Source organism: Bombina bombina, chromosome 4 (genome assembly GCF_027579735.1).
Source record: "Bombina bombina isolate aBomBom1 chromosome 4, aBomBom1.pri, whole genome shotgun sequence".
In the NCBI taxonomy this organism is placed as follows: Eukaryota; Metazoa; Chordata; class Amphibia; order Anura; family Bombinatoridae; genus Bombina; species Bombina bombina.
In genome coordinates this window covers 88,873,507-88,898,402 of record NC_069502.1, presented here as the reverse complement: position 1 = coordinate 88,898,402, position 24,896 = coordinate 88,873,507, and the positions used below count along the sequence as shown (strand labels likewise).

Here is a 24,896-nt window from a genome sequence, read left to right as displayed (position 1 = left end):
TGTTTTAGCCCTCTCATTTGATATAGTTGGGGCCTTTTTATAGAATTAGGAAACTCTCACCCTCAGGTGTTATCAGGTCATTGCTATGGCAACAGTTATTGTCTGTCTCAATGGTGTACATGACTGCTTGTTTTAGAGGAAAAATTTTATTTTGCTTAACAAGATCTCATATTCTTGTTGCTATTAGATTATTGCTGTATCAAAGACAATGACACAACAGCCACTAAAGTATTGTGCATTATTTCTCACACACCCTTATAGTTTCATATAATATATAATTGCCACATTGATCTAGACAGAAACTATTATAGAAGTCTTCTGGATACCTCCTCTTTCTACGTGAGCACCATTTCTTGGTAGTGTTTTCTCTTCATTTGGACTAAGCTAATGTTGTCCAAAACCCTTCGTTGCATAGGTTTCTTGGGCTATTATCTGAAATAAACAGGAGGTATGAGCAAGACTGATTCACTATTCTACATTCTGGTTCCAGAAAAGAGCAAAAGGTTTCCAAGTTCTATTTGATTAGATTTTATGGTCTGTGAACTCTTGAAGAAGTGCTCAACTTTTTAAGGTGAAAGTTTATATCACTAAAGCTATGGATTTATCTCAGGCTGCATAAATTAGTAGTACAGCGGTCCATGGTAGCTACATGATCTTCCTTGTATACTTTCACAATTTGAATATATTTAAATAGGTTGCTTTGCAACTGGCCACACAATTCCCTTCAAATCACTAGGAAGCTGTTGGAGAAAATTAGATTGACACTTACTATACATAAGTTTCTCCACATTTATACTAATGGCATCTGAAGGACCAAGCTGGCCCATGTTTTATGGATCTGTATGGATAACTGTCCTGAAGGATCTACTGCAAAATGAAAGGATATGTACCCATTAGTTACTGATATTACATCATCAGGCAGTAGAAACTTGTATTATGGGCTTCTATACTACCTCAGTATTTTACAGTAAATGGTCACGGCCTGCTTTGCTTGAAGCAAATGCTTATTACTCTACTTGGTAATAATGTCTCCTTGACATTTGTCTCCAAGATATATTTTTGTGGGGCAGCAGAGTGTCTATTGTTTTGTTTGTATATATTCACTTAAGTATTTTCTGTTAGAACATTATCTTTATATTTGGAAACCCTGATATTATGTATCCGAATATCTAGAAACAAAAGGGTATCCCTATAGGAAATGTTACGTTCTCTTGCAAGGTGTATCCAGTCCACGGATTCATCCTTTACTTGTGGGATATTCTCATTCCCTACAGGAAGTGGCAAAGAGAGCACACAGCAGAGCTGTCCATATAGCTTCCCCTCTAGCTCCACCCCCCAGTCATTCTCTTTGCCGGCTCTAAGCACTAGGGTCTCTCTACGAGAGGGTAAAGTGAATGTGGTGTTAGGGGTTTACTTAAGAAAATTTTTGTTCAACAAGGTTTTCTTCTCCAACCTATTGCCTGCATTATTCCTGTAACTACTGCAGCTGCTTTCTGGTTTGAGGCGCTGGAGGATTCGCTCCAGACGGAGACCTCATACGACGAAATTATGGATAGAATTAAGGCTCTAAAGCTGGCTAATTCTTTTATCACAGATGCCGCTTTGCAATTAGCTAAGTTAGCGGCAAAAAATTCAGGTTTCGCCATTATGGCGCGCAGAGCGCTCTGGCTCAAGTCATGGTCGGCCGATGTGTCGTCAAAATCCAAATGATTAAATATCCCTTTCAAAGGAAAGACCCTTTTCGGGCCAGAATTGAAAGAGATTATTTCAGAAATCACCGGGGGAAAGGGCCATGCTCTCCCTCAGGACAAGCCCTTTAAGGCTAAACACAAAGCTAATTTTCGTTCCTTTCGTAATTTCAGGAGCGATCCCGCTTCAGCCTCTACAGCTGCAAAGCAAGAGGGTAACGCTTCACAGCCCAAGGCAACCTGGAAGCCTTACCAGGGCTGGAACAAGGGTAAACAGGCCAAAAAGCCTGCAGCTGCTACCAAGACAGCATGAAGGGGTAGCCCCCGATCCGGGACCGGATCTAGTAGGGGGCAGACTCTCTCTCTTCGCTTAGGCCTGGGCAAGAGATGTTCACGATCCCTGGGCATTAGAGATTGTTTCCCAGGGATATCTTCTAGAATTCAAGGACGCCCCTTCAAGGGGAAGGTTCCACATTTCTCGTCTGTCTACAGACCAGACAAAGAAAGAGGCATTCTTACGCTGTGTAGAAAATCTACATACGATGGGAGTGATATACCCAGTTCCAATTGCAGAACAAGGACTGGGTTTTTACTCAAACCTGTTTGTGGTTCCCAAAAAAGAAGGAACTTTCAGACCAATCCTGGATCAAAAAATTCTAAACAGATTCCTCAGAGTCCCATCATTCAAGATGGAGACCAATCGGACAATCTTACCTATGATCCAGGAAGGTCAATATATGACTACCGTGGATCTAAAGGATGCGTACCTGCATATTCCTATCCACAAAGATCATCATCAGTTTCTCAGGTTCGCTTTTCTAGACAAGCATTACCAGTTCGTGGCTCTTCCATTCGGGTTAGCCACTGCTCCCAGAATTTTCACAAAGGTGCTAGGGTCCCTTCTGGCGGTTCTAAGACTGCGGGGCATAGCAGTGGCACCTTTTTTAGACAACATCTTAATTCAGGCGCCGTCTTTTCACAGAACCAAGTCTCACACGGAGATTGTATTGTCCTTTCTGAGGTCTCACGGGTGGAAGGTGAACATCAAAAAGAGTTCTCTGTTCCCACTCACAAGGGTTCCCTTCCTAGGAACGCTAATAGGTCCGGTAGAAATGAAAATCAGAAAGTTGAAACTTTTAACTACTTGCCGAGTTCTTCATTCCATTCCTCGGCCATCTGTAGCTCAGTGCATGGAGGCAATCGGATTAATGGTAGCGGCAATGGACATGGTCCCTTTCGCTCGGATACATCTCAGACCACTGCAACTATGCATGCTCAAACAGTGGAATGGGGATTATGCAGATTTGTCTCCTCAAATACAGTTGGACCAGGAGAACAGAGATTCTCTTCTCTGGTGGTTGTCTCAGGATCACCTGTCTCAGGGAATGTGTTTCCGCAGACCAGAGTGGATCATTGTAACGACCGACGCCAGTCTGTTATGCTGGGGTGCAGTCTGGGACTCCCTGAATGCTCAAGGCTTATGGTCTCGGGAAGAATCTCTTCTCCCTATAAACATTCTGGAACTGAGGGCAATATTCAACGCGCTTCAGGCATGGCCTCAACTAGCTGCGGCCAAATTTATCAGATTTCAGTTGGACAACATCACGACTGTAGCTTACATCAATCATCAAGGTGGAACAAAGAGTTCCCTAGCGATTAAGGAAGTAACCAAAATAATCAGGTGGGCGGAGGATCACTCCTGCCATCTCTCAGCAATTCACATCCCAGGAGTAGACAACTGGGAGGCGGATTTCCTAAGTCGTCAGACTTTTCACCCGGGGGAGTGGGAACTCCACCCGGAGGTATTTGCCCAGCTGACACAGCTTTGGGGCACTCCAGAGTTGGATCTGATGGCGTCCCGTCAGAACACCAAACTTCCTCTCTACTGGGCCAGGTCCCGGGACCCCAAGGCGGTATTGATAGATGCTCTAGCAGCGCCTTGGTCCTTCAATCTGGCTTATGTTTTTCCACCGTTTCCCCTTCTCCCTCGTCTGGTCGCCAGAATCAAGCAGGAGAAGGCTTCTGTGATTCTGATAGCGCCTGCGTGCCCACGCAGGACTTGGTATGCAGACCTAGTGGACATGTCATCTGTCTCACCATGGACACTGCCAATGAGGCAGGATCTTCTAATTCAGGGTCCATTCAAGCATCCAAATCTAATTTCTCTGCGTCTGACTGCTTGGAGATTGAACGCTTAATTCTATCAAACCGTGGTTTCTCTGAGTCAGTTATAGATACCCTGATTCAGGCGAGAAAGCCTGTCACCAGGAAAATCTACCAAAAGATATGGCGGAAATATCTTTGTTGGTGTGAATCCAAGGGTTACTCATGGAGTAAGATTAGGATTCCCAGGATATTGTCTTTTCTCCAAGAAGGTTTGGAGAAAGGATTGTCAGCTAGTTCCTTAAAAGGACAGATATCTGCTCTGTCTATCCTTTTAGACAAGCGTTTGCACAGGCCTTAGTCAGAATCAAGCCTTTCTATAAACCTGTGGCTCCGCCATGGAGTCTAACTCTAGTTCTTTCAGTTCTTCAAGGGGTTCCGTTTGAAGCTTTACATTCCATAGATATTAAGTTGTTATCTTGGAAAGTTTTGTTTTTGGTAGCTATCTCTTCTGCTCGAAGAGTCTCAGAATTATCTGCCTTACAGTGCGATTCACCTAACCTGGTGTTCCACGCAGATAAGGTAGTTTCTCTTGTTAAGTGTATTCAGTCCACGGGTCATCCATTACTTATGGGATATATTCTCCTTCCTAACAGGAAGTTGCAAGAGGATCACCCAAGCAGAGCTGCTATATAGCTCCTCCCCTCACATGTCATATCCAGTCATTCTCTTGCAACCCTCAACAAAGAAGGAGGTCGCGAGAGGAGCTGGAGTTTTTACTTAATTATTCTTCAATCAAAAGTTTGTTATTTTAAATGGCACCGGAGTGTGCTGTTTTTCTATCTCAGGCAGTATTTGGAAGAAGAAACTGCCTGCGTTTTCTATGATCTTAGCAGGCGTAACTAAGATCCACTGGCTGTTCTCGACATTCTGAGGAGTGGGGTAACTTCAGAAAATGGGAATAGCATGCGGGGTCTCCCGCAAATGAGGTATGTGCAGTACAATATTTTCTGGGAATGGAATTGACTAAGAAAACACTGCTGTTACCCGTATGATGTAAGTACAGCCTTAAATGCAGTAGTAGTGACTGGTATCAGGCTGATAAATGTATGAACAGTAGAGTTATTTTCTAGAGACTAGAATTTGACTGAAAAAAATACTGTTAATACTGATATAATGTGTGAGCCTTAACTGCAGTAGAAGCGGCTGGTAGCAGGCTTAGTAATAACTTTACACAGCATCTGAAATGTTGTTTTTTAAAACGTTTACTGGCATGTTAATCGTTTTGTGAGGTACTTTGGTGATAAATCTTTTTGGGCATGATTTTTTTCCACACGGCTAACGTATATTTCTGCATAGAAACCGTTATATCAGGTCTCCCACTGTTGTAATTGGAGTGTCCCTAGAAAAGGGACCCTTGTGGACCCTTTAGGATTCCTAGGATATTGTCTTTTCTACAAGAGGGTTTAGAAAAGGGCTTATCCGCTAGTTCGCTAAAGGGACAGATTTCTGCTCTGTCTATTCTTTTACACAAGCGTCTGGCAGAGAATCCAGACGTCCAGGCTTTTTGTCAGGCTTTGGCTAGGATTAAGCCTGTGTTTAAAACTGTTGCTCCTCTGTGGAGCTTAAACTTGGTTCTTAAAGTTCTTCAGGGTGTTCCGTTTGAACCCCTTCATTCCATTGATATTAAGCTTTTATCTTGGAAAGTTCTGTTTTTGATGGCTATTTCCTCGGCTCGAAGAGTCTCTGAGTTATCTGCCTTACATTGTGATTCTCCTTATCTGATCTTTCATTCAGACAAGGTAGTCCTGCGTACTAAACCTGGGTTTTTACCTAAGGTTGTTTCTAACAGGAATATCAATCAAGAGATTGTTGTTCCATCGTTATGTCCTAATCCTTCTTCAAAGAAGGAACGTCTTTTGCATAATCTAGACGTGGTCCGTGCCCTGAAGTTCTACTTACAGGCAACTAAAGATTTTCGACAAACTTCTTCTCTGTTTGTCGTTTACTCTGGACAGAGGAGAGGTCAAAAGGCTTCGGCTACCTCTCTTTTTGGCTTCGTAGCATAATACGCTTAGCCTATGAGACTGCTGGACAGCAGCCTCCTGAAAGAATTACAGCTCATTCCACTAGAGCTGTGGCTTCCACCTGGGCCTTTAAGAATGAGGCCTCTGTTGAACAGATTTGCAAGGCTGCAACTTGGTCTTCACTTCATACTTTTTCCAAATTTTACAAATTTGACACTTTTGCTTCTTCGGAGGCTGTTTTTGGGAGAAAGGTTCTACAGGCAGTGGTTCCTTCTGTTTAATGTTCCTGCCTTGTCCCTCCCATCATCCGTGAACTTTAGCTTTGGTATTGGTATCCCATAAGTAATGGATGACCCGTGGACTGAACACACTTAACAAGAGAAAACATAATTTATGCTTACCTGATAAATTTATTTCTCTTGTAGTGTGTTCAGTCCACGGCCCGCCCTGTCTTTTTGAGGCAGGTTCTAAATTTTAAATCATAACTCCAGTCACCACTGCACCCTATAGTTTCTCCTTTCTCGTCTTGTTTCGGTCGAATGACTGGATATGACATGTGAGGGGAGGAGCTATATAGCAGCTCTGCTTGGGTGATCCTCTTCCAACTTCCTGTTAGGAAGGAGAATATATCCCATAAGTAATGGATGACCCGTGGACTGAACACACTACAAGAGAAATAAATTTATCAGGTAAGCATAAATTATGTTTTTGCGTACCAAACCTGGTTTCCTTCCTAAAGTGGTTTCTAATAAGAATATTAACCAGGAAATAGTTGTTCCTTCTCTGTGTCCTAATCCTTCTTCGAAGAAGGAACGTCTGTTGCACAATCTTGATGTAGTTCGTGCTTTAAAGTTCTATTTGCAAGCAACTAAGGATTTCAGACAAACATCCTCCTTGTTTGTTATCTATTCTGGTAAGAGGAGAGGTCAGAAAGCGACTGCTACCTCTCTTTCCCTTTGGCTGAAAAGCATAATCCGTTTGGCCTATGAGACTGCTGGCCAGCAGCCTCCTGAAACTATTACTGCTCATTCTACCAGAGCAGTGGCTTCCACATGGGCTTTTAAAAACGAGGCTTCTTTTGAACAGATTTGTAAGGCAGCGACTTGGTCTTCACTGCATACTTTTTCAAAATTTTACAAATTCGATACTTTTGCTTCTTTGGAGGCTATTTTTGGGAGAAAGGTTTTGCAAGCAGTGGTGCCTTCCGTTTAAGGTACCTGGCTTGTTCCCTCCCTTCATCCGTGTCCTAAAGCTTTGGTATTGGTATCCCACAAGTAAAGGATGAATCCGTGGACTGGATACACCTTGCAAGAGAAAACAGAATTTATGCTTACCTGATAAATTACTTTCTCTTGCGGTGTATCCAGTCCACGGCCCGCCCTGGCAATTAAGTCAAGGGAAATTTTTTTGTTTAAACTACAGTCACCACTGCACCCTATGGTTTCTCCTTTTCTTCCTAACCTTTGGTCGAATGACTGCGGGGTGGAGCTAGAGGGGGAGCTATATGGACAGCTCTGCTGTGTGCTCTCTCTGCCACTTCCTGTAGGGAATGAGAATATCCCACAAGTAAAGGATGAATCCGTGGACTGGATACACCGCAAGAGAAAGTAATTTATCAGGTAAGCATAAATTCTGTTTTTGTATTAATATTCTTAATTCTTTTGTGTACTAATACAGTTTGCTGATTAGTCTTCATGGAGTGGGGGATATTTGTGTAAACATTAATGCAATATGAAATATCAGTGTTTATTACTATTAATTATTTATTGTTAAATCTTGTGTGAAAATTTCAAATTTTAGGACTAAACAATAAAGGAAAAATAGAGAGTAAAAATACTTTTGGATAGCTATAAGGTCCATCACAGCAGATAACGCCAATCTTTCTTTCTTGGCAGGAAAGGACCTTTCATGCCGCAGTGATACTGATCTTGCCTGTATATTTGGAAAACGTGACAAAAAGACGAAGAAGAAAATTATACAGGTAATTTATTAGCTGCTGTTATCACTCTACCTGTATGATTAGTGCCACGGTTAACCCCTTAACAGGGTATGTCGCTGGTCTTTCTATGGGGATTGCATTTTTAATAGAGCTGTCTTGCTGCCAGTGGGGAGACAGCACTATTTCTGGTGCCCAGCAGGAGGTAGGGAAAGTATAATAGCACAGTCCCACCACTCGCGGCGAGGAAACTCTTTATGACCAGCAACATATAGGGTACGTCATGGTCATTAAGGGGTTAAGCACATTTCTTCTCCTACAAGCACGAAGTTGCAGTTTAGTTTGTTGGACTTTCTTGATGCTGAAAGTGTTGAAAAGAATATTCTGTCCAATTCCTTTTTTATCAACATATGAACCGCTCACTTACTTCCTGCACTTTGTCTAGAATGCATTTGCCAGGTTTCTAAAGACTGTCAAATTTCACTCTGAGTTTTGTTTATAATAGATAATTCCTGTAATTCATATTTAGTTGTTCATATTCACTAGCGCTCACTTTACTAGCTGGTACAAACACCTAAAGCTATGAAGTGTATGAAACATGTATAGCAAAAACAGAGCACATATAAAGCTTAAGTGCTGAATAAAATAATACTTTAATAATATATAATGCAATCACTTAAAATTGATTTGTGTACAAATCTAATGAATTTTATCAAAACATTAAAAAAATGTACTAGAATGAAATAAACATCCCATTCAATTAATAACAGTACATAGTCATACAAATACTCAAACTAATAGTTCTTAGACACGAGAAAAAAAACGAGAAAAAAATATCTGTAGTCTCCAAATATTTTCTCAAAGCTGTCCAAAAAATGTTAAAAAATCTGGTTGTAATTGTAGTCCCAAAAATCTTATTAATTTTCTCCCACACTGTTCCCGTATAGTAGACAAAACCAAACCAAACTCCAGATAATGTTAAATAACAAAAAAATCTGAAATAGAACATAAAATATCTATGAGAAAGTATGTATATACAATACAACACCCACTATTCCTTTGGAGCTACTGACCGGATTTATGTAGCAGATAGTATTGTTGACGCGTTTCAACCCTTAGTAGGGCTCTGAATGCAAGACTGAAATTTACTGCTATCCTGCCTGGCTTATATATTAACTAAAACCCACCCACTATTGCATTTACCAATCGGTAATTAGCACTATATAATTTCCGGTTTTTTGTTATGTCACTTCTGGTTTCCCTTTGATAAAGATCGCATGGGAAACATATAATTTCAATCTGTATATTAAAAAGTATATATAGACATCTACTTGCTTATCTAAATCTTTGACATTAGAAGCAAAACTTGTAAGAAATGCTGGCTTCTATAAGGATACCCTATTTGTATTGCAAGTGGTTATGGGAAATATAGTAATTTTTGCTAACTAGCATTACAAATGATCACTGTTTTTATTATTTTTATTCATACCGGTTGACACATAGCTATATACCCTATACGCTAGGTGAGTCTTATCCAATTAATATCCATTACAAAATATAAACTGATATTGAAAAATTGATCCTAATAGCAACATAAAATATAGTTCATATAGCAACAAACACATATATTTTCTAATAGAAAAGATCTCTATTACATTTATCTGAAAAATACATACATTTTATTAAATCATACGTGTGTGTAAGTCCTATACATGCATACATAAAATGTGAAAACGAGTGCTGTGGATGGAAGTAAACCTTTTGACAATCTAAAACATGTATTTTAAATATTTGAAAACATTAAATGAAATTAATAATTAAGGGCCAAATTACGAGTGGAGCACAAATCAACGCTCCCGCTTGAGCATTAATTCGATTAGAAGTAAGATTTTTGTGCTTGTCTGGTTGCACTGGTATTATGAGTTGAAAGTAAACTATTTTCGCTTTCGCAGTAACCCGATTAGCACAAAAATCAGAAGTTAGAATATCGCGTTCACGTATTACCCCCATAGAAGTCAATGAAGAAAAAAAACACCCCACTCTTGTGAAAAATGCGATTTGTGCTAACCCGACATGAAAATATGAATATTTGACATTCCAATATTCTTCACATAACAGAATATTTTCTATTTATTCATAAATACATATTTCTACATATATTATATATGATGTTTTTTTTGGTACAATATATATCTGGTTTTGTGACACTTTTATGTTTCACAAAACGGCTAACCAGAGCTCTCTTTCTAGCATAAATTGTGATTGCACTCAAGAGATCGCATTTACGTTCAACACTTAAAGGGACACTAAACACAAATGTTTTCTTTCGTGATTCAGATAGAGCATGCAATTTTAAGCAACTTTCTAATTTTATCAATTTTTCTTCGTTCTTTTGCTTTCTTTATTTAAAAAAGGCATCTAAGCTATTTCTCTTGTAAGATGTATCGAGTCCACGGATTCATCCTTTACTTGTGGGATATTCTTCTTCCCAACAGGAAGTGGCAAAGAGAGCACACAGCAGAGCTGTCCATATAGCTCCCCCTCTAGCTCCACCCCCCAGTCATTCTCTTTGCCGGCTCTAAGCAATCGGAAGGGTAAAGTGAATGTGGTAGAAAAATTGTAGTTTTTATTTTCAACTAGCAAGATTTTGTTATTTTAAATGGTACCGGTGTGTACTATTTACTCTCTAGCAGAAAGTAGGTGAAGATTTCTGCAGGGAGGAAGATGATTTTAGCATGTTGTAACTAAAATCCACTGCTGTTCCCACACAGGACTGAGGAGTACAAGAAAACTTCAGTTGGGGGGAACGGTTTGCAGGTTAGGCTGCAATAAGGTATGTTCAGTCCTTTTTCTTCTAGACAAGACTGTGATAATGCTAGAGAAGGCTGATAATATCCCCATGAGGGAAGGGTAAGCTGTATTCAGAGACTAAGTATGGAATTTCAAGCTTACATAACGGGGCTAGTTTATGCTGGTTGACACTACTTTCGAGGCAAACATTTTTTTATTGAAAATATCGTTTTTTGAGACACTTTGAAGGTTCCTTTGGGTTTCTTTCAGGGGTTGTTACCCACATAGCTAATATTAAAACACTTTGGAGTGTTTCTTTAGGCCTCACAAGCACCGTAGTGAGGTGGGAGGGGCCTAATTTTGTGACTCTGTTGCACAGTTATATTTGACTAGAAGTTCAAGCTGTTTCAATTGAAGGTTCCTGCTGCAGTTTGAGGGCCTATAAGAAGCTTTTTCCCCACAAATCTGGTTCCTAAGGGAAGGTAGGGCCACAGCAGAGCTGGGGCAAGGTGCTGAACGTTTTTTAACCGTTTTTTTGGCTTACTGTCGATCCGGTTTGGGCATTAAGGGGTTAATCGTTTTTATTGCTAGTGGTGCAATCTTACTAATGCTTTAGGTACATACTGTAAAAATTTCGAAAAGTTTGCTGCATTTTTCACTGTTTTGCTAAATTGTGTGCCTTTTTTATCTCTTAAAGGCACAGTAATGTTTTTTTCAAAGTCTGTTTTTTACTTGATTAAAGTGATTTCCAAGCCTGCTTGTTGTACTACTAGTCTGTTAAACATGTCTGACACCAAGGAAAATCCTTGTTTAATGTGTTTAGAAGCCATGGTGGAACCCCCTCTCAGAATGTGTCCCACTTGTACTGATATGTCTATACACTTTAAAGATCATATTACACTTAAAAATGTGGCCCAAGATGATTCTCAGACAGAAGGTAACGAGGTTAGCCCGTCAACCTCTCCCCAAGTGTCACAACCAGTTACGCCCGCTCAAACGACGCTTAGCACCTCTAGTGCGTCTAACTCTTTTACCTTGCAAGATTTGGCGGCAGTTATGAATAATACCCTCTCAGAGTTCTTATCTAAACTGCCCGTGTTACCTGCAAAGCGTGATAGCTCTGTTTTAAGAACAGATAATGAGCATTCTGACGCTTTAGTAGCCGTATCCGATATACCCTCACAACGCTCTGAAGTGGGGGTGAGGGATGTGCTGTCTGACGGAGAAATTTCCGATTCAGGAAAGGTTTCTCCTCAGACTGATTCAGATATATTGGCTTTTAAATTTAAACTAGAACACCTCCGCTTATTGCTCAGGGAGGTATTAGTTACTCTGGATGACTGCGACCCTATGGTGGTTCCAGAGAAATTGTGTAAAATGGACAAGTACCTGGAAGTTCCTGTTTACACTGATGTGTTCCCGGTCCCCAAGAGGATTGCGGATATCGTTACTAGGGAGTGGGATAGACCAGGTATTCCCTTTGTTCCCCCTCCTGTTTTTAAGAAAATTTTCCCCATATCTGACCCCATGCGGGACTCATGGCAGACGGTCCCTAAGGTGGAGGGGGCTATTTCTTCACTTGCTAAACGCACAACCATACCAATTGAAGACAGTTGTGCATTCAAAGACCCTATGGATAAAAAATTAGAGGGTTTACTTAAGATAATTTTTGTTCAACAAGGTTTTCTTCTCCAGCCTATTGCGTGCATTGTTCCTGTAACTACTGCAGCTGCTTTCTGGTTCGACGCGCTGGAAGATGCGCTCCAGACGGAGACCTCATATGAGGACATTATGGACAGAATTAAGGCTCTTAAGCTAGCTAATTTGTTTATCACAGATGCCGCTTTCCAACTAGCTAAGTTAGTGGCAAAGAATTCAGGTTTCGCCATTTTAGCGCGCAGGGCGCTATGGCTAAAGTCCTGGTCGGCCGATGTGTCGTCAAAATCCAAACTCTTGAACATCCCTTTCAAAGGAAAGACCCTCTTCGGGCCTGAATTGAAAGAGATTATTTCAGAAATCACTGGGGGAAAAGGCCATGGTCTCCCTCAGGACAAGTCCTTCAAGACAAAGAACAAACAAAATAATTTTCGTTCCTTTCGGAATTTCAGGAGCGGTCTCGCTTCATCCCCCCCTGCTGCAAAGCAAGAGGGTAACGCTCCCCAACCCAGGTCAGCCTGGAAACCTTACCAGGGCTGGAACAAGGGTAAACAGGCCAAGAAGCCTGCAGCTGCCTCTAAGACAGCATGAAGGGGTAGCCCCAGATCGGGACCGGATCTAGTAGGGGGCAGACTCTCTCTCTTCGCTCAGGCCTGGGCAAGAGATGTACTCGATCCCTGGGCCTTAGAGATTGTATCCCAGGGATATCTTCTAGAATTCAAGGACTCCCCTCCAAGGGGAAGGTTCCACATTTCTCTTCTGTCTACAGACATGACAAAGAAAGAGGCGTTCTTATGGTATGTAGAAGACCTACATACAATGGGAGTGATCCACCCAGTTCCAGTTGCGGAACAAGGGCTGGGTTTTTACTCAAACCTGTTTGTGGTTCCCAAGAAAGAAGGAACTTTCAGACCAATCCTGGATCTCAAAATTCTTAACAAATTCCTCAGAGTCCCATCATTCAAGATGGAGACTATTCGGACAATCTTACCAATGATCCAGGAGGGTCAATATATGACCACCGTGGATTTAAAGGATGCGTATCTGCACATTCCTATCCACAAAGATCATCACCAGTTTCTAAGGTTAGCCTTTCTGGACATTACCAGTTTGTGGCTCTTCCTTTCGGGTTGGCCTCTGCTCCCAGAATTTTCACAAAGGTTCTAGGGTCCCTCCTGGCAATGCTAAGACCGCGCGGCATAGCAGTGGCGCCTTATCTAGACGACATCTTAATTCAGGCATCGACTTTCCAAAGAGCCAAGTCTCACACGGAAATTGTATTGGCCTTTCTGAGGTCTCACGGGTGGAAGGTGAACATCAAAAAGAGTTCTCTCTCCCCCCTCACAAGAGTTTCCTTCCTAGGAACTCTGATAGACTCGGTAGAAATGAAAATATTTCTGACGGAGGTCAGAAAGTTAAAACTCTTAACCACTTGCCGAGCCCTTCATTCCATTCCTCGGCCATCTGTAGCTCAGTGCATGGAGACAATCGGATTAATGGTAGCGGCAATGGACAATAGTCCCTTTTGCACGGATACACTTCAGACCACTGCAACTATGCATGCTCAAACAGTGGAATGGGGATTATGCAGATTTGTCTCCTCAAATACAGCTGGACCAGGGGACCAGAGATTCTCTTCTCTGGTGGTTGTCTCAGGTTCACCTGTCTCAGGGAATGTGTTTCCGCAGACCAGAGTGGATCATCGTAACGATCATCGTAATGATCATCGCCAGTCTGGTGGGCTGGGGTGCAGTCTGGGACTCCCTGAAAGCTCAGGGCTTATGGTCTCGGGAAGAAGCTCTTCTCCTGATAAACATTCTGGAACTGAGGGCGATATTCAACGCGCTTCAGGCATGGCCTCAGCTAAACCGCGGCCAAATTCATCAGATTTCAGTCGGACAACATCACGACTGTAGCTTACGTCAATCATCAAGGAGGAACAAGGAGTTCCCTAGCAATGACGGAAGTAACCAAAATACTCAGGTGGGCGGAGGATCATTCCTGCCATCTCTCAGTAATTCACATCCCAGGAGTAGACAACTGGGAGGCGGATTTTCTAAGTCGTCCACCCGGAGGTATTTGCCCATCTGACTCAGCTATGGGGCATTCCAGAATTGGTTCTGATGGTGTCCCGTCAGAACACCAAACTTCCTCTTTACGTGTCCAGGTCCCGGGATTCCCAGGCGGTGCTGATAGATGCTCTAGCAGCGCCTTGGTCCTTCAATCTGGCCTATGTTTTTCCACCGTTTCCTCTCCTCCCTCGTCTGGTTGCCAGAATCAAGCAGGAGAGGGCTTCGGTGATTCTGATAGCACCTGCGTGGCCACGCAGGACCTGGTATGCAAACCTAGTGGACATGTCATCTGTTCCACCATGGACACTACCAATGAAGCAGGACCTTCTAATACAAGGTCCTTTCAAGCATCCAAATCTAATTTCTCTGCGTCTGACTGCTTGGAGATTGAACGCTTAATTCTATCAAAGCGTGGTTTCTCTGAGTCGGTTATTGATACCCTGATTCAGGCTAGAAAGCCTGTCACCAGGAAAATCTACCATAAGATTTGGCGAAAATATCTTTTTTGGTGTGAATCCAAGGGTTACTCATGGAGTAAGATTAGGATTCCCAGGATTTTTTCCTTTCTCCAAAAAGGATTGGAGAATGGATTATCAGCTAGTTCCTTAAAAGGACAGATATCTGCTTTGTCTATTCTTTTACACAAACGTCTGTCAGAGGTACCAGACGTTCAAGCGTTTAGTCAGGCTTTAGCCAGAATTAAGCCTGTTTATAGACCTGTGGCTCCACCATGGAGTCTGAATTTAGTTCTTTCAGTTCTGCAAGGGGTTCCGTTTGAACCTTTACATTCCATAGATATTAAGCTTTTATCTTGGAAAGTTTTGTTTTTGGTAGCTATCTCTTCTGCTCGAAGAGTTTCAGAGTTATCTGCTTTACAATGTGACTCACCTTACCTGATTTTCCATGCAGATAAGGTAGTTTTGCGTACCAAACCCGGTTTTCTTCCCAAGGTTGTGTCTAATAAGAATATTAACCAGGAAATTGTTGTTCCTTCTCTGTGTCCTAATCCTTCTTCGAAGAAGGAACGTCTGTTACACAATCTTGATGTGGTTCGTGCTTTAAAGTTCTATTTACAAGCAACTAAGGATTTCAGACAAAGACCTTAATTGTTTATCTTTTCTGGTAAGAGGAGAGGTCAGAAGGAGACTGCTACCTCTCTTTCCTTTTGGCTGAAAAGCATCATCAGTTTGGTCTATGAGACTGCTGGTCAGCAGCCTCCCGAAACAATTACTGCTCATTCTACCAGAGCAGTGGCTTCCACATGGGCTTTTAAAAATGAGGCTTCTGTTGAACAGATTTGTAAGGCAGCGACTTGGTCTTTGCTGCATACTTTTTCTAAATTTTACAAATTCGATACTTTTGCTTCTTTGGAGACTATTTTTGGGAGAAAGGTTTTACAAGCAGTGGTGCCTACCGTTTAGGGTACCTGTCTTGTTCCCTCCCTTCATCCGTGTCCTAAAGCTTTGGTATTGGTATCCCACAAGTAAAGGATGAATCCGTGGACTCGATACATCTTACAAGAGAAAACAGAATTTATGCTTACCTGATAAATTACTTTCTCTTGTGATGTATCGAGTCCACGGCCCGCCCTGGCTATTAAGTCAGGTAGCTTTTTTGTTTAAACTACAGTCACCACTGCACCCTATGGTTTCTCCTTTTTCTTCCTAACCTTCGGTCGAATGACTGGGGGGTGGAGCTAGAGGGGGAGCTATATGGACAGCTCTGCTGTGTGCTCTCTTTGCCATTTCCTGTTGGGAAGGAGAATATCCCACAAGTAAAGGATGAATCCGTGGACTCGATACATCACAAGAGAAAGTAATTTATCAGGTAAGCATAAATTCAGTTTTTTTGGTTCAGAACCATGGAAAGCACTTTTTTAGTGGTGGGTGAATTTATCCACCAATCAGCAAGAACAACCCAGGTTGTTCACCAAAAATGGGCCGGCATCTAAACTTACATTCTTGAATTTCAAATAAAGATACCAAGAGAATGAAGAAAATTTGATAATAGGAGTAAATTAGAAAGTTGCTTAAAATTGCATGCTCTATCTGAATCACGAAAGAGAAAAAATTTGGGTTCAGTGTCCCTTTAATACAAGCGGTAAGCCCTACGAGTGCAAACCCTCGCGATAAACCCCTTATCACTTGGGCACAAACTTTTTGGGCTCAACTCGTAATCTAGCCCTAAAAGTAGTAATATAAAGTGCCAATAAAAAGTAACAGTTAAAAATGATCATCCAGACTGCTTCTAGAAGTCAGATAGAAGATAGTAACAAATAAAACATATAAAACCTGTAATAGTTCTTTTAAAAATATACAAAAAAAAATGAAGTGCGTCTCAAATACTCAGAACTATCCATATTTAAACCTTTAGGATAGATGCAATCCAATTATTTTTTTTGCATCCATTTTGCTTTTGCATTCAGACATTTTCTTTTAGAATCCCCCTTCCCTCTAATCTTTCTACACCTCTTTAAGCCCCATGTATTTAAAATCTTTTATACTTCCGTTATGTAACTTTTTGAAATGCTGATAAATAGGGAGACCATCTTTCTTCCATTTTATCTGTAACAGATGTTCCCTTATCCTATCACGCAGGGGACAACAGGTTTGTCCTACATATTGTAGGCCACACCTACATTGAGTTATATAATTTACACCTGACTCTCTACATCTATTAAGATTCTTAACCATAATTGTCTCCCCATTTTGTTTTGAGGCACAACATTTAGACTTTAAAGCATGTTTGCAAGCCTTAAACAATCTACATGGAAAAAAACCTTGTAGTTTGTGGATAAATAGGTCCATGTCATACATATTTTTAATTGGCCCTTTTAATTCACGTGGTGCCAATATATTTTTAAAGTACTTTGTTCTTCTAAAAATAAATTCAGGTTTGACACGGAGATATATATATATATATATATATATATATATATATATATATATATATATATATATATATATATATATATATATATATATATATATATATATATATATATATATTCCAAAGAAATAACTTGCACCCGATTTCTTCATTAAGGATATTACCACTTTATTCACATATTGTGGTACACTTCACACAATATGTGAATAAAGTGGTAACATCTTTATTAAAGAAACTGGGTGCAAGTTATTTCTTTGTAGTGTGTTTGAAGACTCCGCACCGGACATTGTTACCTTACAGGGAGTGCTAAAATAATTATATATACAAGAACAATAATATATACAAAATGGAAAAAATTGATCTAATAAAAGGATTCCAAAATGAAGTATATGTATATAAAAAGAAAAAGAAACCAAAAGGTATTTAGTAATAATAGATAAATGGAGAAACCCTTAAGAAATATCCAATAGAAACTAACCGAGTATACAGAGCGTATATAGGTTAAAAAATACAATGTAATCATATAGCACATATGCTTGACTCCCCAAAAATGCTGCCAGAAACAATACCCCTCAAAAGACGAAATATCTTTTTCCAAATATTTCTGATAAAATGGTAACATACAAAGGAGATATGGGGGAAATGTAACCAGCGCTACAATCAGGAAGCCAATAAAATAGAAATTATATAAACATCTAATATCAGGGTTTCTTTTTAACGTGTATTTATACACACCTTTCTGAGACTGCTGTTTTATTGTATATGCTTTACCCTGATATTTATATTGATATTTATATTTATGTGTGCCATTTTATGTATGTTTAAGGTTTTATGTTTTTCATCCATATGAGTTAACCATTTTTTAGATGTTTATATAATTTCTATTTTATTGCCTTCCTGATTGTAGCGCTGGTTACATTTCCCCCATATCTCCTTTGTATTTTACCATTTTACCATATATATATATATATATATATATATATATATATATATATATATATATATATATATATATATATATATATATATATACGTTTAAAAACAACCTTATGCTTTTTGATTGCACCTTTTTTTTAAACATTTTTTATATATATTTTTTTAATTTAGCAGTTACTTTTCTACTTAGATCCTTGTTAAATTTGGACTTATTTTTGTGTTGTTATATTTGCATGTCCAGCCGGCTTGGGCAACCAAATATACAAGACTAGTAACTGAGAAGTGATATTGTATCCAAATTACCACGGTGCATATAAAACTGCATGTTATTTTAACAAACTTCATAGATTTAAATGTACAGTACATTCTTTTTTCTTTTTACTTATTTCTTAAAAAATCGAATTTTCTCAAAAATTATCTTATTTTAAGTTTAAAAACAAATACCACTAAATATTGTCTGTCATTTTTACATAATTAATTTAATAGCCATTTCAGCATTTCTTCTAAATGGCCCTAACAGCTAATAAGAACAATTCTCAAACATATATTTGTTTATAAAATTGACACCAAATCAAAATTCTCATTTAGTCCCTTCGGTTGTAAGGTGTCCAAATTCAGAATCCAGAATGTTTCTCTCTGGTTTAGTTTCCTTTCTCTGTCACCCCTTCTCCTATCCACCGGTATGTGCTCTATTCCTAGGAACTCCAGACTCTTAGGCCTAGATTTGGAGTTTGGCGGTAGATGGGCTGTTAACGCTCCGCTGGCTTTTTTCTGGCCGCAGCATAAAATTAACTCTGGTATCGAGAGTTAAAAAAAATGCTGCGTTAGGCTCCAAAAAAGGAGCGTAGAGCATTTTTACCGCAAATGCAACTCTCGATACCAGAGTTGCTTACGGACGCGGCCAGCCTCAAAAACGTGCTTGTGCACGATTCTCCAATAGGAAACAATGGGGCTGTTTGAGCTGTAAAAAAACCTAACACCTGCAAAAAAGCAGCGTTCAGCTCCTAACGCAGCCCCATTGTTTGCTATGGGGAAACACTTCCTACGTCTGCACCTAACACTCTAACATGTACCCCGAGTCTAAACACCCCTAACCTTACACTTATTAACCCCTAATCTGCCGCCCCCGCTATCGCTGACCCCTGCATATTATTTTTAACCCCTAATCTTCCGCTCCGTACACCGCCGCAACCTACGTTATCCCTATGTACCCCTAATCTGCTGCCCCTAACACCGCCGACCCCTATATTATATTTATTAACCCCTGATCTGCCCCCCTCAACGTCGCCGACACCTGCCTACACTTATTAACCCCTAATCTGCCGAGCGGACCTGAGCGCTACTATAATAAAGTTATTAACCCCTAATCCGCCTCACGAACCCTATAATAAATAGTATTAACCCCTAATCTGCCCTCCCTAACATCGCCGACACCTAACTTCAATTATTAACCCCTAATCTGACGACCGGAGCTCATCGCTACTATAATAAATGGATTAACCCCTAAAGCTAAGTCTAACCCTAACACTAACACCCCCCTAAGTTAAATATAATTTACATCTAACGAAATTAATTAACTCTTATTAAATAAATTATTCCTATTTAAAGCTAAATACTTACCTGTAAAATAAACCCTAATATAGCTACAATATAAATTATAATTATATTATAGCTATTTTAGGATTAATATTTATTTTACAGGCAACTTTGTATTTATTTTAACCAGGTACAATAGCTATTAAATAGTTAAGAACTATTTAATAGTTACCTAGTTAAAATAATAACAAAAAAAAAAAACACTACACTATCAATAAATACAATTGCTACAAATAACTACAATTACATAAACTAACTAAAGTACAAAAAATAAAAAAATATTTACAAACATAAGAAAAATATTACAACAATTTTAAACTAATTACACCTACTCTAAGCCCCCTAATAAAATAACAAAGACCCCCAAAATAAAAAATTCCCTACCCTATTCTAAATTAATAAATGTAAAAGCTCTTTTACCTTACCAGCCCTGAACACAGGGCCCTTTGCGGGGCATGCCCCAAGAAAATCAGCTCTTTTGCCTGTAAAAAAAAACATACAATACCCCCCCCCCAACATTACAACCCACCACCCACATACCCCTAATCTAACCCAAACCCCCCCTTAAATAAACCTAACACTAAGCCCCTGAAGATCTTCCTACCTTGTCTTCACCATCCAGGTATCACCGATCCGTCCTGGCATCCGGTGCTGAAGAGGTCCAGAAGAGGCTCCAAAGTCTTCCTCCTATCCGGCAAGAAGAGGACATCCGGACCGGCAAACATCTTCTTCAAGCGGCATCTTCGATCTTCTTCCATCCGGTGCGGAGCGGGTCCATCTTGAATCAGCCGACGCGGATCCATCCTCTTCTTTCTGTGTCTCCCGACGAATGACGGTTCCTTTAAGGGACGTCATCCAAGATGGCGTCCCTCGAATTCCGATTGGCTGATAGGATTCTATCAGCCAATCGGAATTAAGGTAGGAATATTCTGATTGGCTGATGGAATCAGCCAATCAGAATCAAGTTCAATCCGATTGGCTGATCCAATCAGCCAATCAGATTGAGCTCGCATTCTATTGGCTGTTCCGATCAGCCAATAGAATGCGAGCTCAATCTGATTGGCTGATTGGATCAGCCAATCGGATTGAACTTGATTCTGATTGGCTGATTCCATCAGCCAATCAAAATATTCCTACCTTAATTCCGATTGGCTGATAGAATCCTATCAGCCAATCGGAATTCGAGGGACGCCATCTTGGATGACGTCCCTTAAAGGAACCTTCATTCGTCGGGAGACGCCGGAAGAAGAGGATGGATCCGCGTCGGCTGATTCAAGATGGACCCGCTCCGCACCGGATGGAAGGAGATCGAAGATGCCGCTTGGAGAAGATGTTTGCCGGTCCGGATGTCCTCTTCTTGCCGGATAGGAGGAAGACTTTGGAGCCTCTTCTGGACCTCTTCAGCACCGGATGCCAGGACGGATCGGTGATACCTGGATGGTGAAGACAAGGTAGGAAGATCTTCAGGGGCTTAGTGTTAGGTTTATTTAAGGGGGGTTTGGGTTAGATTAGGGGTATGTGGGTGGTGGGTTGTAATGTTGGGGGGGGGGTATTGTATGTTTTTTTTTACAGGCAAAAGAGCTGATTTTCTTGGGGCATGCCCCGCAAAGGGCCCTGTTCAGGGCTGGTAAGGTAAAAGAGCTTTTAACTCTATTAATTTAGAATAGGGTAGGGCATTTTTTTATTTTGGGGGTCTTTGTTATTTTATTAGGGGGCTTAGAGTAGGTGTAATTAGTTTAAAATTGTTGTAATATTTTTCTTATGTTTGTAAATATTTTTTTATTTTTTGTAACTTAGTTCTTTTTTATTTTTTGTACTTTAGTTAGTTTATGTAATTGTAGTTATTTGTAGCAATTGTATTTAATTTATTTATTGATAGTGTAGTGTTAGGTTAATTGTAGGTAATTGTAGGTATTTTATTTAATTAATTTATTGATAGGGTAGTGTTAGGTTTAATTATAACTTAGGTTAGGATTTATTTTACAGGTAATTTTGTTATTATTTTAACTAGGTAACTATTAAATAGTTCTTAACTATTTAATAGCTATTGTACCTGGTTAAAATAATTACCAAGTTGCCTGTAAAATAAATATTAATCCTAAAATAGCTACAATATAATTATAATTTATATTGTAGCTATATTAGGGTTTATTTTACAGGTAAGTATTTAGCTTTAAATAGGAATAATTTATTTAATAAGAGTTAATGAATTTCGTTAGATTAAAATTATATTTAACTTAGGGGGGTGTTAGGGTTAGACTTAGCTTTAGGGGTTAATCCATTTATTATAGTAGCGGCGAGATTCGGTCGGCAGATTAGGGGTTAATAATTGAAGTTAGGTGTCGGCGATGTTAGGGAGGGCAGATTAGGGGTTAATACTATTTATTATAGGGTTAGTGAGGCGGATTAGGGGTTAATAACTTTATTATAGTAGCGCTCAGGTCCGCTCGGCAGATTAGGGGTTAATAAGTGTAGGCAGGTGTCGGCGACGTTGTGGGGGGCAGGTTAGGGGTTAATAAATATAATACAGGGGTCGGCGGGGTTAGGGGCAGCAGATTAGGGGTACATAAGTATAACGTAGGTGGCGGTCGGCAGATTAGGGGTTAAAAAAATTTAATTGAGTGGCGGCGATGTGGGGGGACCTCGGTTTAGGGGTACATAGGTAGTTTATGGGTGTTAGTGTACTGTAGAGCACAGTAGTTAAGAGCTTTATGAACCGGCGTTAGCCCAGAAAGCTCTTAACTCCTGCTATTTTCCGGCGGCTGGAGTTTTGTTGTTAGAGCTCTAACGCTCACTTCAGAAACGACTCTAAATACCGGCGTTAGGAAGATCCCATTGAAAAGATAGGATACGCAATTGACGTAAGGGGATCTGCGGTATGGAAAAGTTGCGGCTGAAAAGTGAGCGTTAGACCCTATTTTGAGTGACTCCAAATACCGGCGGTAGCCTAAAACCAGCGTTAGGAGCCTCTAACGCTGGTTTTCACGGCTACCGCCGAACTCTAAATCTAGCCGTTAGGATCTTTATTATGCACCTGGTTGAAATGTCGAGAAACAGAATATTTAGCAAAGCTGTTTTTATATTATATATATATATGCTCATACATTCTTTTCCGGAAGGGGCGTGTGGTACGCCCTATATAATACAAATTGCAGCTACATTTTAACATATAAATCACATATGTTGAATCACAATTAATAAAACTCTTTATTATTATGTAGATACTTTTGCGATACATTTATGAGATATATATACCTTCTACAAATGGCAAAAGTATAGATACAATTTATTAGTACGTGATATTACCATATTACATAGGGTACATTTAGAGTCTCAATATATATTCATCTATTATACACATTTATTCTCTTATACCCATTCAACCTATGTCATATAGTTATTGTTACAATTTTTCCCCCAGATATGCGTGTCATCCTAAAATAATCTGAGATGAAGTTCTGAGAAGATATCCCTTATTGTACATTCCCCCTCTTTGAATCACCAATAGCAGTGTTATGTACGGAACCCCTTTCCTTTGTGCAAATCCAATTTATTCAATACTGTGATCTCTATAGCACTTATATTGCTTAGTGCTCAATTCTGTGTTGAATCATAGCATTCCAATATACAAACCGGTGGGATGTATTTCTCACATTACGGACAACTAATACTATTTTCTTCAATCCTATTGGAGGAAAACTGATGTCGTCATGATACAGGCGGAGCTCTAATGAGATAAATACCCGCAAAACATGTCAGGGAGATTGGGGAGTTAATGGGCTCTCACTCCGTGTTTTAAATTTGTGCAGGAATCTAGTATAAAAATATTAATTTAACCGCCTATGCACTCGAGTTTGAGGTATGTACTTTTCCAGCCTAATTTATCAAACAGATATTGAGACAATGGCGATGTGGTTAGTTTGATAAAGACAGCAGGTGGTACTACAAACGAATTGCTTCTCAGTATCAAATATCTGATAAGCTTCATAGCGTTGTTTACATACTAAAAACATACTTTTTCTGAAACTTAAGGTAACAATCAAGTGTCAAGATAGAAGACAGGCTTTTTGCCTTAGTATATAAGTACAATCATTAATATTACCACTTGATAACCTAATTAACAATAACTCAAGCAAAGTAACTCCTAATAGTTCGCAGTTCAACCTTATTGTTGCTTACTTGCATTACAAACGAATTACACCTTAGTACAAGTATGTGATCAGCGTTATAGCTATTACCTAACCAATGTCAGCTGAACAGCAAAATGATACTTTAGCTATTGGGGGAATATAGATACATTTAAAGTCTAACTTTATATATCCAGTCTCATATACAGTTATATATGCGACAAATAAGAGAAACAAGAATCATGGAGATTCAAATATAGGATTTATTATATTACATTATGAGAGCGGCTCAGATTATATGTGCTTGGTCACTCTTTGCAGTCATAGCTGCATATTTACTACACAAAATGACTTTTACTATAACTATACTTTGAGATTGTAGTTGCATATTATCCAGTATATAAATGATCAAGATTGATAATCTCAGACCTCAGTAGAATAAATATATACTGGTGAAACTTAGACCAAATTTATTCAGACCTAATGATTTGTGTGACCTTAACTTTATACTACATATAAAATATATCAGCCAACAGAGTATATACAATTAATTCCTGAGAAAGACACAATTAGATGTATTAAATTAATAACTTCCCTTTCAACCTATGAGTATTTTACTGTATACAACTTCCACTATCCAAATAAATATTATGTATAAAAGATACATAATATTATGTATAAAAGACACTTTGTCTGCAGTCTTGTACTGCTTTCCAGTAAATTGTATATACTTCAAGCTGAATTTTAAGATAGATATATAGCTATATCATAAACCTCAAAATGTCACCTAAGAAGCTCAACAAGAGTGGGAAGAACTCTAAGCAACAGAAGGTTCCGACACCTTCAGTAAACGATTTCTTCAATCATTGGAGTCAAGAATTCCTTGCACGGCAGTTGCAGACCAAATAAAACAAGCCTCATATTAAAGCTCTTCGGACTCTGAGGCTGAGCAAGCCACAAGAACCATAACCATTCCTACTGCACTATTTGAAACAATACCTTCAAAAAAGGACTTTTCTTCTGTTAAGTGTGATCAGTCCACGGGTCATCATTACTTGTGGGATATTATCTGCTCC

The 24,896-nt window shown here is 39.6% G+C and overlaps 1 protein-coding gene across 1 annotated transcript in view; it reads left to right on the top strand.

Moving 5' to 3' along the window:
* Positions 1-24,896, top strand: part of PINX1 (PIN2 (TERF1) interacting telomerase inhibitor 1) — a 431,187-nt gene that overhangs the window by 149,074 nt on the left and 257,217 nt on the right. The window contains exon 6 of the mRNA XM_053709538.1: positions 7,714-7,799. Within this exon, the coding sequence (XP_053565513.1) occupies positions 7,714-7,799 (86 nt within the window). The remainder of the gene's footprint in view (positions 1-7,713; positions 7,800-24,896) is intronic.